This window comes from Notamacropus eugenii, chromosome 1, assembly GCF_028372415.1.
Source record: "Notamacropus eugenii isolate mMacEug1 chromosome 1, mMacEug1.pri_v2, whole genome shotgun sequence".
Taxonomy (NCBI): Eukaryota; Metazoa; Chordata; class Mammalia; order Diprotodontia; family Macropodidae; genus Notamacropus; species Notamacropus eugenii.
Genome location: NC_092872.1, coordinates 208,230,856 through 208,250,097, shown reverse-complemented (window position 1 = coordinate 208,250,097; position 19,242 = coordinate 208,230,856). Strand labels below are relative to the sequence as shown.

At 35.3% G+C, this 19,242-nt stretch overlaps 1 protein-coding gene across 2 annotated transcripts in view; it reads right to left on the bottom strand.

Moving 5' to 3' along the window:
- Nucleotides 1–19,242, bottom strand: part of HECTD2 (HECT domain E3 ubiquitin protein ligase 2) — a 118,563-nt gene that overhangs the window by 29,601 nt on the left and 69,720 nt on the right. For both annotated transcript variants that reach the window (XM_072625132.1, XM_072625129.1), the window contains exons 9-14: nucleotides 18,990–19,099; nucleotides 17,874–18,022; nucleotides 17,118–17,241; nucleotides 16,768–16,864; nucleotides 3,520–3,627; nucleotides 2,626–2,758 (exon numbers count right to left, since the gene is read on the bottom strand). In XM_072625132.1, coding sequence (XP_072481233.1) covers nucleotides 2,626–2,758; nucleotides 3,520–3,627; nucleotides 16,768–16,864; nucleotides 17,118–17,241; nucleotides 17,874–18,022; nucleotides 18,990–19,099 — 721 coding nt within the window. The remainder of the gene's footprint in view (nucleotides 1–2,625; nucleotides 2,759–3,519; nucleotides 3,628–16,767; nucleotides 16,865–17,117; nucleotides 17,242–17,873; nucleotides 18,023–18,989; nucleotides 19,100–19,242) is intronic.

Below are 19,242 nucleotides of genomic sequence, written 5' to 3'. Positions count from 1 at the left end.
CTTACTCTAAAGAAGATAGGCAATATCTACCAAAAATATATTTTGCTAATCAGTTATCATTGTCAGATAATGTATATGTAAAATACTTTTGCAGATCATTAAAACTTTATGCTGGGTGTTCAAACATTGTAGCCCAATTAGCTTCGTATATTAATAGAAATAAATATTCATAAATTTATTTATTTATAAATTCATTTATTTAGCCATATAATATAAATATATGTTAACATCAAGTTATTATTATATAAGTTCTCTCTAAAGGAAACAAAATCTAGTTTTCAAGTCTTTCTTGTCTTCTGGGGTGGGGGACTATCATCTGAACCTTGTTTCATTCAAAAGACTGTGACAAGTCTTGTATGTGGCTCATTTTTTCCAGTACTTTGTTATACTGCAGGCTGTTTGACAAAGATTACATCTTGAATGTCAACAGGTAAATCAATTTATTCACTATAAAGTTCTACGTTTTCACACATAATCATACAGTTCTTAGTACTCTCTTTGCCCTTTTCCATCACTTTGTCACCATCACTTTGGAAGCAAAAGAGGGCTGCAAAAAACTATCCATTGGCTATTTCATGGGTCGCGATAGTTTAAAAAAAATCATCCCTTGGAGGTCAGCCTTCTGGTGAAATGACAAGACATAAAGAAGTTGCAGTTGTAGTAAAAGTGTGATCTACTGACCCAAGAGTTAGCTTCAGAGTCAGGCAGGACTGGGTTTAAGTCCTGCCTTTGTTACATCCTGGCTGTGTGACCCTGGCAAGGCCTCTCAATGCCAGAGCCATCTCTCTAAGTCTTTAAGTGGCATAACAGGTATTGATATGAATTGTAAAGAAATTTTCTTCACTAGGAATTCCATATACCAATGAAGTCACAAGTCTGGTCCAAAAATTAAGAAAAAAGAAGTTGCAATTAAATGTTTCCATTTAGATGATGATTAAAAATAATAACTCATATTTACATAACACTTTAAAATTTATAAAGCATCTTGCATAAATTAGCTCATCTCAGTCTCATAACAATCCTGTGAGATAATACAATTATTATTAGCCCCATTTTATAAATAAAGAAACTGAAGCTCAGGAGAGATTACATGACTTGCTCATGAAATATGAGATGACCAAACGTCTTTTGAAAAGACATTTCTTTTTGCTTTTGGATGAACAATAAAATCAACTCTGCCACCTCCTTTATTTATCTCTCTGAGGAAAGACTTGAGCCATCAGTCCATTTAGCAGCATCCCATTTGTTTTTCACTCATTCCAAGAATATAAAGAGTTATATAATTTAGTCCCTCCAGGAATATGGCCACTTCCTGGTCACTCGTCAAAGATCTCACAATCTAACATCAACAGCTAAGTTCCCATTTCTAGACAGTCTAAAAATGGATTCTTAAAACTGTGTGGTTTCACTGCCGTTACTTTGCCATCACTGCTGCAGCAATGGAAGGCAGCTCCATGGAACTAAAGAACATTTTCTACTTTCCTTTGTTTCATGAATGCCACGGCTAAAGAATGTACCACCAAGTGACCAGGCTACCTAGGATAAACCACTCTGTCCTTAAGTAGGCTGGTCTTCAGAAAGCAGACACTGTTGCCAAAACTATACCTGAAGTTTTTCATGCATGGTTAAATCTCCCAGAACTGGTACTCCACTAAAAACTCTAAGAAACCTGGGTCACCTTCATACCATGATGAAGGATTATATCAGGCCTTTGTGTTACTCTAAGGATACTGACTCAACCTGAGGAATGACCTTCTAGCACAGAGTGTCAGACCTCTATCTGTGATTTATGGAAAGATGTGAACAAAAACTACAGGGAATAAAATGGTAGGAAAGGATTGTCAACTGCATCCATGGAAGATTACCCACACCAATGAAATCATGCACCAAATGCCAAATTAGTCAAGTACAAAAATTCTGTATTATTTTTCAAATGTCAAGGCACAACAATCCAGTACAGCTCATTATTATTACATTTTGTTCCCTGTAACCAAATGACATTTAACTTCTATAGATTTAGTTCCTTTAGCAAATTACATTCTAGTGGTTAAAAATATTGTTGCAAGACCATATTTTTGTACAAAAATCAAGTGAAAAGACATTTAACCTTGGTGTATTTATTTAACTTGTCATTCTTCAAATGAAAAGTCAAAGATCATAGAATAATTTTCATGGGAAAGTATTATCAGTATTAAGCCAAAATCAGTTAACAAATTAATAATAGAATATCTTGTAATGAATCATCAAAATAGTTTTAAGCAGGAAATACTCACAAGATTAATTTATTAGGATAAATTGAAGTAATTTATGGAACAGATGACAATATATAACACGATAATGATAATGGGTTTTGAAAATTTTTTGGTAATTTTTGCATTAATATTCTTTCCACAGTGTTCCCAAATAGAGGCACTAGGTAGTCATATCATGAAACTGTTAAAACTTTAAAATTCTTTTCTCACAATCTGAAACTAACATGTCAGCATTGATGTCTATGACTGCATAATTTTTGGGGGGAGCAAAACAAGTCACAATAACCTACATGACTGGATGAAATTACAATAATTTTTAATTGGGTGAATTTGAGGACATGTTAGTTATAAAACTTTTATCACAAGTACTCACCATAGTCTGGGTGAAAAATTTGGCGAATCAGCAGAAGAAACCATTCTTTTGTCAAGCCACCCATATCAAGGCCAGCCTCACCCACAAATGTCACTTTCAATTTCTTTTTCAAGTCTCCTCTTTTTCTCGTCAACTGTTTAAAAATATTACCCCAATGTGAAGATATTAAAAATGAAGATGTTATATTTTAACTAAGGGAAATATGCATTATTTTTTCAATTCATCAAGTTGTTATTAAAATTTTTAAATCACTTTATCACTTTAGATAATTAAATAATGACTATTCTAGTCCAAATGAAAAATGGGTAAAGCTTTGGACATTAGAGGAAAATTGATTATTATCTAGAAATAGCTCAAATAATAGTAGACTAGGAAGAGCCCTAAGAAATCATCTAACCTCAAAACTTCATTCACAGGTAACGAAAAGTGATTTGTATAAAGTGGCATGACTAGTTAGTGACAAAGTTAGAACCAGTGCCCAGGTTTCCTGCTTATTTGATTTATCTTTACCTGTTTTGAATAATGAATATTCAGAAACTGCTCTATCAGAAATGAATTAGGAAATCTGGGTCCAAGATAGGGACTCTGCTCTACCACTAATCAGCTGTGTGACCTAGGCAACTTCCGTTGCCTCAGCTATAAGATGGGAACGTTGGAGTAGATGATCTCTAAAATCTTTCCAGTTCTGATCATTTATAATTCCACTGAATATAGTGTTTTATTATAAACTATATAACCTAACTGCTATTGTAATATTTAAAAATGAGGAATATTCATTGCCATTTAGAAAAAGTAATACTTAGCAATATTTCTGGCATAGATCAAGTCCCAGACTGAACTGAAAAAACTAAGTATTCAAGTGATAAATATTAGTGAGGAATCATTTCACTGTACCTCATCGAGTGAATCACTAACAAGATGTGTTCTTCTTACTTTCATGTTTAGAAATAACATATTCATGTCAGGTCTTTGCCTTCGAGAAACTTTGTCCACCAGACTCTGCTATTTGAATCACAGAAAGATCATCTTCAGTTTTTTCACAAGTATAATACTGTTAAACTTTAATTAGTAAAAAGGATAGATTTTATAAAAATATATATATAACATTTTACTATCACTGGGATATCATTTAATAATTTCCCCAAGCTAACAATGATTATACATTAGAATCTTGTTACAAAGGTACTCCCTATAAATTTATCCCATAGGTTCATCTTATTGGTGAAACTGCCTTATGACGAAGGCTTTTTGGTACTTCAGTAATCAACCTACCTTGGATGAGATCCAAGAATTAGGCCTTATTGATCTTTTAACATCTTAGTGTAATTTAAGTTACAGAGAAGAATAACCAACTATAGGAAATGCAGAGTATTTATAATGAAGTTCCAATATATTTTCTAAAGCTAGATAATTTTCTAGTTTTACCAAAAATTACAAAACAGAAAATATTATTTCCATAACAAAACTAGTCAGGAAAATGATGTCTTGGGGCATTTCATAATGAATGATGTTTTACAAGTATGAACAGGCACAAAGACACATTCACAGCCTCCTCCACTTATTTTCATTAAAAAGTATCTCCCATAAGACATTAGTTTCTCTGGCTACAGAGAAAACAGAACTCTTGTGTATCAGATAAAAGTAAAAAAAAATATTATGATTAAAAAGATGAATACTACAAATTCCATTTCAATTTTTTTTAACAACACAAATGATTTTAAGACAAGGACCCATATAACAAGACCATTTTCATAATGTGTCCAGTCAACTCTACTAAAACTTTATGGGTCCAGGGATCTTCAACTCTTTGTGGCTAATACTCTCCTATGGATCTCCCTTCAATATTTGAAATGGGTCTGACTTTCCTGTGCAGTGGTATCTTTTGCTCTGTACTTTTTACTCTGTTCAATATTCCATTTTTAAGTAGGATTTAACCTCCTCTGTGAGACATTATTTTGGAAAAAACTCCATAAGTTAAAGTATACTAAGACATTAAAAAAATCAGGTCAAATGTGTTTTCTCTCCCATGGGGATATCTTAATAGGAGTTAGGCCTCTATGACTCAAAGGACTGCCACTCAAATGATGGAATTCTAGGTACTGAGACAGGCTAGAGGAGACACTGTTGGTCAAAGGAGTCATCATGGCTTCAAATCACACCACATACTGAGCTACCTGCTGGAAAACTGAGCACACTTAGACCCCAGAGACCTGCTAGTTGTGCCTGACTAAATGCAAATCACTTCAAAACTCAGCCTCAACTTCTCCATCTGCAAAGCACAGTCCACATTATTTATATTAACTACTTCATAGGACTAAACAGGAAAGCACTCTGCAAACTGTAAAGACCTTTGTCCGTGTAAGATGTTTGTCTGGCTGTTGTTCTGAAGTGATGCCTTTGAACCTAAGGATTTACTGGTTAGTTTTTCCCATCCATCTGGGTCAGACCCCCTAAGTAATAATAGGCCAGGAATACTCAGGGAACTAGCTAGTGGCAAGGTTCATATCTGATGCATTTTTTTAATTTCTAAAAAAAAATATGGAATAAAGTATGCATTTCCATAACATAGTAAAATAAAAAAGATGATTGCACATGAAATTGCAAATCTATTGTGCACAATTTTCTATTCTTTTAAAATATATAATAAAGTTATCAAATAAATTTCTTTTTATTCTTCTTCCCTATCCCCCTCCAGAGATGGCTACCATTAGACACAAATAGTTATATATGTAAAATTACTCTGTATGTACTTCTATTTATCAGTTCTTTCTCTGGATACTCTTTAAGGAACTAAAAATTACTCACAAATGGATAACTGCTAAGAGAAATTTGGAAAAAAATTTGCATAGTTTTGATTTAGGTTCCCGCCCTCCCTCCCCATATCAAAAATCATAGGTCAAGGGAAAAATTCTAAAAATCAATATTAAATACTACGAGTGCAAATACAAGGAAGAAAGCACCATAGAGTTAGTGATAGGAACTACTCCTTGAATTATTCCAACTAAACACTATTGGGTTTCAGCATCTACACAAGATGAAGGGTGAGTTTTTCTACTAAAAAATACATTAAAATCTTTCTCCAGGGGCAGTGTGGGTTTTGGAACTCTCTTGGCAGGCATAATCAATGAACTTTCTTCTAGTACCCTCATACTCATAGCCCTTTTGAGTCCTTTGATCAGTAAAGGCTGACTATGTATATCATCAATCACTCAAAGCTTTCTTCCTGGGTTGTGACAAAAAGAAATATTTGCCTTCTGGGAACAAAGGTACCAAAGGAAATAATCTTTAGATTTTATACTAATTATGCTCCTAAGGTTCTTTTTATTTTCTCAAGTCAGACACAAAAAACCCCTTATTTTTCCTATATTTTTATTAAAAAATAAACACTACAATTCACTGTAAGCTATGAAGAGATTATCATGATGAATAAGCAATAAACTACGTATCCAGATATAGAACCAAGTGTCATTATCCTCCACTAAAGTCTTACATTCATATGTCTCATAATGGTATTAAAGGGGACCCTGTATTCTTTGAGGCTATGCCAATAGAGCTCCAATTTTTAAAAGTCTTACTAAGTTGGAAAAGCTCTGAATATGGGCCTATTTATTCAAGGAATAGCCAAGCTAAAATTGGAGAGGCTCATCACCAGCAAGAGGGAAGAGAAGAGAAGGGAAGAAAGGGGGAAGGAAGAAGATAAAGTCCAAAGGAATCAGGAAAACAAAGATAACTTTTTCAGCAACAGTAACTCTAGAAAGCCATTTTTTAAGTTATAAATGGCTCATGATCCACATAGGCAGAAGAAAAACCCACAGATGAAATTATAGATGTTTGAAGTATCACAAAGAATCAAAAATTTATAAGTGAAATGGACAACAAATTCAATTTGACAAATTTAATGATATGCATATTGATTACATTAATAATCATGTATTTGATACATGAATATTTTTGCTACATGGTAACTGGGTATAAAGAGTTAAGGGAAGTGTGAGGGTCCAAAGCCAAACTTCCTGAGCTTTTGTCTGTAACCAGCTTTTCTCAGAGAACAGCTGTTCTAATTTTATCCCACTACACAATGGGCAAATTTCTGGGGATGGTGGATGTAGGAATAAAGATTTCTTTTCCAGGGTATATCTTATAATCTTTGCCTTGGACAGTCACCTGGGGAATAAGGGACCCAACCCTGAGAAAACAAAACAAAACAATCAGGCACTGGGTCTAGGGAGAGTGCAGAGAAATGAAGAGCTGATGTTTGGAAAGTATTTCTGATGTCAACTATAGGAAGGTTAGTAGAAACAAGTAGGAAAGTAATTTAAAGTCTGAGTGAAGGCTTCTGCAAGAGTAAATAGCTGGTTAGGAAGAAATCATGGGAGAATGAGGTATACTTTGAGAGAATGTGTTACAAAAGGAATGATGGGCTCTTGACCACTGATGGTACACAGCTCATAATGGTAGGTTGAAATAAACTTGACTGGCACAATCTGACCAAGAGTGCTGAAGTCAGAGCCATCAACAAAGTGGCTACTACAGAGAGTGGCAAGTACAAAATACAGGACTAAGATTCAGAAGAAAAAACAATACTTCTTAGGAGATAATATCCAAGAAGGGAGGCAAAAGATGTCCATTTCAAATGTCTTTGGATAAATGTGTGTAATTAATAAAATACAGGATCTAAAATATGGATGCAAGTAGGTAAATTCATCCTCCTAGGTATCACTGAGGCCTGGTGGATTGTTACTTGTGACTGGAATATGAAGACAGAATATGTACATTGTTCAAAAGGAACAAATCAGGAAAAAAGATCAATGAAGTAGCAATCTAGATCAAGAATGATAAGGGAATACGTTAGGGAGAAAAAGAAGTGATGTTGCTACAGCTCATCAGGCTAGAGGGAGGAAATGGATGATAGGCTCAGGAAACATTGAAAACCTGTCATGGAGGCACAATATAATAGCAATGAGAGACATCTTCTGGAGTTCTTTGTTAAAAGTAGGGCAACTGATAAATTCTTGACATATATACATACACATATACATATGGATGTTCTTCAAAAAGTGTAGGAAGTAATAAGGATAACTTTTTTCAAGGCCTCATTTTTTTTTACCAAAAAGAACTAGTAAAAAACAGAAGTAACAGGAATCTCGGGAGGATATGACCACACTACTTATAAACTTCATATTCAATAATTAGAGAAAAGCTGGACATAGTCTGATACATACACACCATGAGCTTTGGGAGGGTAGATTTAAAAGTGAATGGATTTCAATCAGTGAATATTACAGAAGTGCTTTGCATGACTACACATGTATATACCTATATCGAATTGCTTGCCCTCTCACTGAGGGTGGGTGGAGAGGGGGGAAGGGAGAGAATGTGGAACTCAAAGCTTTAAAAAGTATTGTTAAAAATTGTTTTTACATGCCACTAGAAAATAAGATATATAGGTAATGGGGTATAGAAATCTATTTTGCCATACAGGAAAATAAAAGGGAAGGAGATGGGAGGGATAACAGTAGGGAAGATAGACTGGAGGAAGGTGTAATCAGAATACATGGGGGGAGGGGAAGATGGGGAGAAAATTTGAAATTCAAAATTTTGTGGAAGTGAATGTTGAAAACTGAAAATAAATAAATTTAAACATAAAAAAAGAATATTGCCAAATGTCAAAGTTCAGAGCAAGATGAAACAGGCAATGATTGATAAGGACAATGAAAAAAGGGTTTTATGTTGAAAGCAAAAAGAAAATCAAAGTTAGGATAAAAATGGTAATTTATTTTACTTTTTATTAATGATCAAGTATTGATTTCTCTATTCCTCCTATTCTTTCCCTCTTTGAAAATAAAAGAGAGAAAAAGAAAACTCATAACACATATACACAGTCAAGCAAAACACATTCTTACATTATGATAAATTGACCATGTCCAAAAATGTTTGTCTCATTCCAAATCCTGAGTTCATCACCTCTCTTGGGGTTTGGGTATCATGCTTCATCATCAGACCTTTGGAATTCAGGTTGGCCATTGGACTGATTGTAGTTCTTACATCTTCAGTTTGCATGAAACATAACAGATTTTTGCTCTAGTCCTTTAACTCTGTGTGAATCTTTTATGTTTCAAGTGTGTTTTTGAAGGCAGCTGGTGGCACAGTGAATAGAATACTGGGCCTGGAGTCAGGAAGACCTGAGTTTAAAGCCAGCCTTGACATGAATTAACTTTATGACACTAGGCAAGTCACTTAACCCCAAGATTGCCTCAGTAGTCCCAGCTATGAAATGGGGATAATAATAATACCTACCTTAGAGTTTTACTGTGAGGATCAAATAAGATAATATTTGTAAAAAGCACTTAGCACAGTGCCTGGAATATAGCAGGTGTTACATAAATGCTTAATCTCTTCCTTTCCCCTTTGCTTATAAGCAACATATTATTAGATTCTGCTTTCTAATCCTTTCTGCTATGCTCTTACATTTTATGGGCGATTTTGTCCTATTCATATTTACTATTACGATAATTAATTGGGTTTTTCTTCTACCTTGCTCTTTTGTACTTTTCCTTGTCTTTGTTTCCTGCCTCCTCTTTATAAAAAAGAAGAGAGAGATAACAGCACATAGTGTGTGTTCATCCTTCATTGCCAAAGAAGACCATGCCATCAGAGAAATGATGACATGACTTGCAATTGACTTTGTTTTGAGTGAGGGAGGGCTGTGCAGGTCACCAGCCTCACTTCTCCTCCAGAGCCATCTGAATCCAGAGACCTGACATTCCTCAGGATGACTGGAGATGACCCAGGATGAGGAAACTGGGGTAAGTGACTTGGCCAAGGTCACATAGCTAGTGAGTGTCAAGTGTCTGAAGTGAGATATGAACTCAGGTCCTCCTGACTCCTGCATTGGTGCTCTATCCCCTGCACCACCCAGCTGCCCAAAAGCAGAAGGCACAGAATGCCAATGCGCTAGGTTTGGTGCAATCTGCTTCCACTCCTCTGCCCTTCTTCTCTTTCCTTCACTAAGAGGCTCAGTGACACGTTCTTCTATTTTCTTTTAAACCTTCTTTTGAGATCTATCCTCTTTAGTTAGTTTTGCTTATGAATACTCTCTCCCTTAACCTACCCTCTTGCAATTTCTTCCTTCTCTCCCTTTTCCCTTTTCCCTCCTGTTTCTTTACTGAATGAAATGTACCTTTGTATCCACGTGTGTGTGTATTGGTGTATTCTTCCCTTCTCTGACCAATTCTGAGAATGAAGTTCACTCAATACTCTTTTTCTCCTATCCTTTCTGCACAGTATACAACCAGGTCATGACAAGTATAAACAATGAACCCCTCTGAAGTGGGTGAATTATTTTAATTCACACTGCATATTTTTATTGGGTTGCAACCAATTAACATATTTTTCATAACTATAACTTCAAATAGTGAAAGCTCTAAAACATGCAGTCACTTCAGAGGATTTATTATTTGCAGTAATCTGGATTTAGCTGTAGTGTTCTACTTGAAAACTCTGACTATATGAAGGAACTTTTCCCACTCTTCTTTTCCTCTCCACTTCTCCACGTAATACATTCCTTTTCTCTTTTCTTAATTTAAGATAATCAAAACATAATAAAACTACCCTTGAGTTTTTTGTCTTCTTAGATTCCTTATATGGCTCTTGATGACAATTGTGTTCTGAGGGGACACATCTACCTTCTTCCCATATTAGAATGTAAACTATTTATCCTTGTTTAGTCCTTTATGATTTCTTGCTCAATTTTACATTTTAAAAATATTCTCTTGATTTCTGTGTTTATATTTCAAGGTTTCTATGCAGATCTGGTCTTGTTATCAGGAATGCTTGAAAGTCCTTTATTTCATTAAAGATCCATTTTTCTCCTTCTATGATTACACTCTATTGTGTTGGGTAAGTTGTTCTAGGTTGTAACCCTATTTGCTTTCTGAAATATATTCTAAGCTCTCTGCAACTTCAAAATGAAGGCTGCTGAATCTTGTGTGACTTGACTGCTGCTCCTTGGTACTGGAATTCTTTCTTTGTTACTCCTTTTGGTATTTTTTCTTTGACCTATTAGCTCTTGTTTTTGCCTATATCTTTCCTGGGAATTTTTATTTTAGAGTTTCTGTCAGGGGATAACCTGTGGATTTTATTTTTACTTTGCTCTCTAGTTCTAAGAACTCTGGGAGTTTTATGATTTCTTGAAACATGAGGTCCAGGCTTTTCTTTTTGGGGGTCCAGGCTTTCAGGAAGTCAAATGTTCCTTAAGTTTTTTTCTCCTTGATCTGCTTCCCAGGTTAACTGTTTTGGCTATGATATATCTTATATTTTCATCTATTTTTTCAGTCTTCTTTGTTTTAATACTATTTGTTGTGTCATGGAGCCATTAGTTTTTATTCAGTCGGTTCTCATTGTCAGGGAATTTGCTGTATGGGTAAGATTCATATTTCTTGTATTAAGCTGCTAGATCTATACTTCCTTTGATGACTTTCATTTCTCTTATAATTTCCCACTCACCCCAGCATTTTTATTTCATTTATAAAACATATGTTTAATTCTTTTAAAAACTCATTTCATCTCTTCCAGAAACTCTAGTTGAACTTGTGCTCAAGCTATATTATTCTTTGAGGCATTGCTTATAGATGTCTTGAAGTTATTCTTTTCTTCCAGTTTTGTGTCTTGAATATACCTATCACCATGATAGCTTCTTATAGTGGGATTTTCTCTTTTTCCCTTGTTCTTCCAACCTACTTTCTAACTTTGGATTTTATGTTAGGGTAGGGCTCTGTGTTCTTCTAGAAGGAATGTCTGGGCTAAGTTTGTGTCCTCTTAGATCCTAGTGCTGCTTTCTTTGGGGTATTGAGTATTATGTTATTCCAGGATCTCAGAAAGAGCTCAGGCACAAGCTTTCAGTGCTACCAAAGTTGTTGGATCCAGAGCAAAGTCTGACCACAGCCCTCTTGGTCTGAGCTCTGAAAGCTTCTGACCTGGGTTTGGTTCTCAGCAACACAGCTGTGGGCTTATCCCTGGTTTGAGTTTCAATAGACTGTTTCCAAACTTAACCATAATCAGCCAGCTGGAAAGCTCTGATAGTCCAGAGTAACAGAAGGACAGGCTTCCTTTTTGTCTGGATTTCCTGCCCAGATTATTTTGCTGCTGAATTCAGATTGGAGGCTCAAACTGAGACTTCCAGTTCTCTCCCAGAGTTAGAGACCCATAGCTGCTGCTGGCTTTTAACTTGTTTCTTGCATAGTAGATAGCCCAGGGCCAATGATCACTTCTTGCCATGGAATACAACACCAAGAAGAAGGCCCCCTCCTCAGTCTTCCTTCTATTTATGATTCAAAACTAGGTAATGAGAGGCAGAACTGCCACTTGGCATATGTTTTTGTACGAGGTCCGGCTCCTCTGTGTCCTGGGACTTCTTTCTCTAGTGAAGAGCCTCAGTCCTCTTTCAGTCCTTGAGCTAAAATACTCTCTATGACTGTTCTTGGCTAGATCCCATCTCCAGTATCCATAGACCTCTCTGTTTGTCTCCCTATGCCAACTTAGACTGGAAAAAAATGAGTCATTGTGATCTTTTCTTAGATTTTCCAGTCAGGATTCAGTCTGTCTAGATCTTTGTGGAGGGACTGTTGATGAAAGCTTAGTTGTATTTCTTTCCTTCTATTCTATCATCTTGGCTCCTCCCCAGGATGGATTTCCAGGGTTAAGGAATGATGACACAGAGAAGGGAGGACTAACTATTTATTCCTCACTTTGCTTCTTTTTTTATACTAAGGAAAATTATCATCATGAGAAAAGATTAGGACAAAGATTATTGACAGGGAATTGAAACACCAAATAATTGAGAATGCTGTAAGGGAATATCTAGGCATCATCAGTAAATTTAAGTTGCCAGTCTTGGATGAACCACATTCTAGGGAACTGAAAGGATTCGATGTGGTCACTAAGTCTGTTATTAATTTCTGAAAAACTGTGAAAAATGAAGAGATGACACAAGGCTGTAAAGGAGCAAATGTTTTCAAAAACAGAAAAAGAATAAATCCTTCAATCTAAGAGTCTGTAATTACGACTTCAATTCCTGGAAAACTCCTTGGTACATATTGTTAAAGGTATGGATTATGAACATTTTGGAGGGAAAAAGGTGGTCACTGAGAATAAGCAGGAGGTCATGTAATACTAACTTCATATACTTTTTTCTAACAGGGTTACCAGACTGAAAGCTTAGGAGAATATGAATGATATATGTCAGAATTTCAGTAAGGCATTTGACAAAGTGTTTCATGATAGACTTGTGTACAAGATGGAGAGTTGTGTGATAAGCGATAGCATTTAGGTGAGTTCAGAACTGGCTGAAAGACTGGATTCTTCCCCAAAAGGATATGAACAAACAGTTCTCAAAAGGAAAAATGCAAACATAGGAAAGCCTGCTCCAAGTCACTAACAGAAGAAATTCAAATTAGAACAACTCTGAGGTTTTACTTCATATCTAGACAATTTGGCAAAGATGGCAGAAGATGGGAAATTATTATTGTAAGGGATATGGAAAAAGAGATACACTTAAAAAGCTCTAAATTGTTCCAACTTCTAACCTGGAGCTCTAAATTGGTCCAACCATTCTGGAAAGCATTTTGGAACTGTGTTATAAAAGTAACTAAAATGCCCATATCCTTTGATACAGAGATCCCACTGCTAGGTATATAACCCAAGGATGGCACAGATAGAAAGATTCCATTTACATAATAAGAAAACATTTATAGCAGCACTTTGGGTAGAAAGAAGAAATACACTAGATGACTGGAGAATGACTGAAGACTGACTGAAGACAGATTTGTTGTGGCAGCTAGATGATGTAATGGATAGAGTGCTACATGTGAGTGGGAAGACCAGAATTCAAATCCTGTCAAAGATCCTCACTATGTATGCCTCTGGGCAAGTTATATAATCTCTTTCCGCCTCAATTTCCTCATCTATAAAACAGGAATAATAATGGTGTGTACATTTTAACAATCAAATAAGATACTGTATAAGTGATTTATGAACCTTAAAGTGGTATATAATTGTGGTTGTTGATTAGTTTTAGTCATGTCCAATTCTTTGTGACCCCATACGGTTTTCTTGTCAAAGACAGTGGAGTGGTTTGCTATTTCTTTCTCCAGTTCATTTTACAGATGAGGAAACTGAGGCAAATAGGGCTAAGTGACTTGAACAGGGCACAAAGTTAGTATATGTCTAAGGTCACATTTGAACTCAGGTATTCCTGACTCCAGGGCTGGTGCTCTATCCACTGTGTCACCTACCTGACTATAATATAAATGTTAAATTTATTTTTATCTCAGAGGTCAGAACAATGATGGAAGTGGTAGAGAGGCATATTTCAGTTCCTTCTAAGGAAACAGTGCATAACAATTAGATCTGTCCCAAAGTAGAATGGGCCAGCTCAAATGATAGTCAAATTCTCCATTACCAGAGGTATTCAAGAAGAAGTTGAATAACTAATCAATCATATGAAATTTCATGGAGATAAATGCAGTTTTACACTTCAGTTAAAGAAATCATATGCCAAAGAGTTTGGTAGGGGGTATTCTTGTTTAGGTGTAAGTTAGACTAGATGGACTCCGAGGTATCTTGCAACTCTGAGAGTTTATGCTTCTAGAAGATTCAACAGTAGAGGGATTCTAAGATTTTCTGGTTAAAGCCACCTTCAAGAAGTCATAATTCAAGAAGCCATATCACCAAGAAGACATATATGTTTGGGAAGTGGCATATAGAAGACAACAAGGTGCTCAGAATTCAGTTTACTTAAGGTGGAATAATAATACTTCTCTCTTCTCTATTGGCAAATATCATATTGGAACAAATGAGGTCTTGGGGACCATAGAGGAAGTTGGTGGGGAAGAGGGAGGTAAAGCAATGAATGACTTTTCTCTTTTGATGAAAAGGTATTACTAGATAGTCCTAGAAGGAGAAAGAAACATTTTCAGGTCCCAGCTCTATCACCTGTCAGAAAGAAGGAGTTGAGAGACTCATAACTCCCCCATCCCAGGGCTCAGTTTACATATAGGTGGACTGGTCTGAATAGTTTGATTTAAGGAAAAATCCTCTCCTTGGGTCCATTCCAAAACATCTCTTATACAGCCTGAAATTTTCCACCAATCAACAAATTCATTTGGCTTAATCAGTAGGCTCCCTAAGGGGGAGTAGCTGCAACTAGAAGTAATGTACACCTTACTTTAATCAGACTTCTTTTCTAAAAATGGGAGTCCTTATGACAGAATTCCTCTTCTCATCTCCCATCTCACCTCACCCTACTTGAAGTGAGAATGACAGAATAAGCGATGTTGGCAAGCTAGCTTTAGTGATTTGGTGAAAAAATGTGGGTAATGAGTTCCAATAATGGGTCCAGGACTGCCTTTGTAGAATGTAAAGAATGCACAGATGAGGGCAGCCTCTCTAGGATAGTCATCTTGATTCATAAAATCAATTTTAACACTCTTGAAGGGGAATGACTTCATGGTAGTAAGTCTAATGAATACAGGAAATACTTCTGTCAAGTTTTCACATTCTTAGCTATATGTATTGAAACATAAAAGAAAAAAGAAAGCCCCACAGCAAGCCATCTATAACATAATAAATGGCAGCAATTTGAAGTGTTTGAAGACAATGGGAAAGCTCAGTACTTCTTGCATGCCTTTCTTATCTTGACACAAAGAAGTTGTCATTTATTTTATGATGCTTAAATGCAAAGGTATCAAACATACCCAGGCTGTTAGCAGCTAGCAACATCCCCAAGTATAGCCAAACTAGATTAAAATGCAACTAGGAGATATTTAACAAAATAACCAAAAACACTAAAAAAATAGATAACATTACATTTTAAAGCTAAATCAATACATGACCCAAGGATCCTTATACATGTATCAGTGACCTCCATTTCTATTTGACACCACTTCTGTAATGCAGTCTCCCCTCTTCCTTGTAAACTCTTTGAAGGCAGCACCTCTCCCCCCACCCGTTTTTGCTTTTCTAGCACAACATCTTAAATCTACTAGGGCTTAATAAATTTTGATTCTAGTTTCCTTAGAATGTATGACACATATCGGAGCCCTCCTCTCCTCCTCAAATTCTTCAGTACATATTCCGATATTCTGGAAGACATGTTTGCTTTCTTGTGAAAGTCTCACATGTTCTAATTGTTTCAGAATATGCCTATGAAGACATAAAATGGTCACTATATTGTTAGTCAACATTTTACTGGTTACTTAAGGTTGGAATGATGTAGTTCAGATACTTCAGCATTTCCTCTTTCTACTACTTTTGAAAATCTGATAAGATGTTGTCATAATGGCAGCCAAAGAGCAAATTCAAAGTTGGACTTTAGTAATGGAGAAATAGTATCCGTAATAAAGTTAGTTGATATTCCCACTGTACTATGTCTTGATTAGAACACATATGGAATGTAATGTTCAGTTCTGTGTGTCACATTTTAGGAAGGGAATTGATAAACTGAATTAGGTCAAGAGGAGGACAACCAAAATGGCAAAAAAAAAAATATCCTCTCATGGTAGGATGTCTTAAGGAATGAGGGATGGCCAGGCTGGAGAAGAGTTGGGTACATTGTAGAGGGAATTTTTGTTCAGGTGTAGGAAGGGACTTCAACTGTGAGTAAGGGTGCCATGACAGCTAGTTGGCTTCAAGAATTTGAAGAACTGCCATGTAGCTTTGAGACTTGCCCTGATTGGCCCTAAAGGGTTGAATGAGGAGAAGAAGTTGAAAGTTTCAGGGAGGTAGATTTTATAAGAAAAAACTACTTCAACACTGAGAGCTGTCCAAAAGAGTAATGGACAGCCTTGGGAGGCCCTGGAATACCTGTCACTGAAGGTGGCTATGCTGTAGAGGGCATTCCTACACAGGAGCAGATTGGATTTGATAAACTCTTGACTGTCCCTTACACCTCTGAGGGGCTGAGATTCTGTGAAGCATAATTCTAACAGAGGTTTGTGTTCAACATGAGCTTCCTGAGATTATCTGAGCATCCACTATTTTAAAAGTTTATTTGGAAGTTTCACCAATTATGCTAGGAAAATTCAAAAAGCATGTTCACTGTATTGATTATAGACAACATATAACTTTTTCTATGATCTGGCTTACCCTGGCAATGCTTATCATCTGTTGCTCTGAGTCCCTCTGAATAATGATTTTTTTTGCAGCTATAGAAATAACAAATGGATACTGACAGAAGGAAAACCTGCTCAAAAACAGAAACAGAAAACAGATTAAGGAAAAACATTTCTTTTTTTTTAGTGAACTATCCCAGGAAATCTACCTAAAAAGTCACTGCGTTAAATGGACACTCTTTTATAATCTATTTATACTAGGTTGGAATAGGGCCTTTCTTCTGAAAGTAAATGACAAAACTATGTTTTAATTAAATCATTTTTTTCCATTGCTATGCATGATCAGATGAGAAAGGGTTGCATTTGATCATTTATCTGTCTTACCTTCGAGAGTTTCCAAAGCACTGCCAGGTATGATATTCCTCCATGAGATCAATATGATCCAATGTAGAATTATAGAAATCAGTATAAGGAATAAGAGGAAGATGGACCAGATCGTTTGCAGCATCTGAAAAGAAAACTTCTGGCATGATCCTCATGTGCTTATTTTTTTTGCTATAAAGTATTTTAATGTACAAAATGAGAAGTTATTTTTGTTAGGAGATTCTTATTTCAATAAATTCAAACTCCATTTGCAAGGAATGCTTTTAAATTAAGTGGAAACTTCTGCCAAAGATTTCTTTACAAACATACACAAACACATAACACACACACACACACACACACACACACACACACACACCATTGTGATCACAGCAGAAAAGGGCACATACCACCATTCCCATACACTGTTTTCCAACCTCAATCATTGTCTTCCATGATTCCTTGTAAAGTAATGGAAATTCTTTTCTTAGGAATCCAGTTTAGGTGATCAGCTGTAAGTGCAGGCTTTATAGTATGCCAATGAAACCTCACTGATACAAAGGAGGATATAATCCAGTACAATATTTAAGAATGTACTTTATTATTCAAGTAAATTTATTAAGAAAACTACCACTGAAATAAAAGCTACTTCACAATTCTCTTTGTGTGAGAGATCTTAAGTTTATCTGTATAGGACACTGAAATCTTCAGGGAAAGATAGTATACTTAAATTCACTTAAATAAATACAAAATAAAATCAGCAGAAGAAAAACCTACTAAGTAAAGCCAAGACTTTGGCTGCTGATGGAATCCACCAGGAACATTTTGTCATAGGTGGGAATTCTTCAGGCTTTGCAGGAAACAGGCGTAAGGAAATAAACTGTAGCAATCTGTCTACCAATTGCTTGAATCTCTTTTGTGATAACCTAGGAAAGATTTTTGAAATAATTCCAATCGAATTCAACATTTTCTACATTTTGGTGACATGCTTATTGGACAAAACATGCAAACATTTCTAATATTCTTTTAAAATTACACCAATATTTTAAATTATGAGGAATTAGAGACGATATAAACTTCTTTAAATAATGTTTTTAATTAAATAAGAAATAAACACCAAAATATGATTATTGTAAAGTTGATTATCAGGTATAATGGTGTATTAGACTTTTTTACTTTAATTGCTTTCTAATTTTGAGATTTTTTTGCCTCTCAGCTTTTTAAATAAAAAATAAAAATTATTCTGAAAGTAGATATAGTATATTAAAATAAGAGAATTAGATCTCACATAAATGGCTTACAATAGTCAATCTGAATTTGATTATCTTTTAGGAAGAACCACAGAATGTTAGAGGTGAAAAGGACACCTGGAAAACACCTATACCAATTTTCTAAGTTTATAGATAAGGAAACCGAGTCTAAGAGAGGTAGAAGGTCTTGTTCAAGGCCTTCTAGCTAATAAAGTAACTATACTAGGCCAAGAACCAGGTCTTCTGCCTCTACTTTTCACATTATATTATATTCCTTCCCCTAAGGCTCTAAGTAACTAACAATGGGCAAGGTTAAAAAAAAAAAGTAAAGTTTTTATATGAAGATAAAGGTATTGCGTCAAATCATTATTTCTGGAATATTTGAAAAACTGGCAATAGAAATTGGTCTCATAAAACAAAAAAACATTAGAGACATTCAAAATGATATAAAATTGGCTATTTCTACTAAAGTACATGCATTTATAATATCTTTGCATAGTAGCTTTTACAACAGGTTTTTGAAGCACTATAATTTATAAATGTTATTTATATTTGAAAATATTCAAATGCATCTTATTCTTAAATCTTTCAAATGGATTCAAACAGTAACACTAGGAACATTCGGTATCATGGAAAAAATTACTTTTTAAACCAGTGAACAAGGAAATGGTGGTCCGCTTCCACTAAGGTAGCTATCTGTCGTAGCAAGTGGGCATAGATGACATAAGTAGATGTGTTATTAAACTGAGGATTCTGCAAAAGACATTATAGGCATTCTGTTAAAATTTTGCAAAACTAAAAAGAAATATATGACATTCTAAATAAATATATACTAAATAAAATGAAATTAATGCTAAATTATAGCTTAGGAAAACAAATTCAAACATAAATATCAG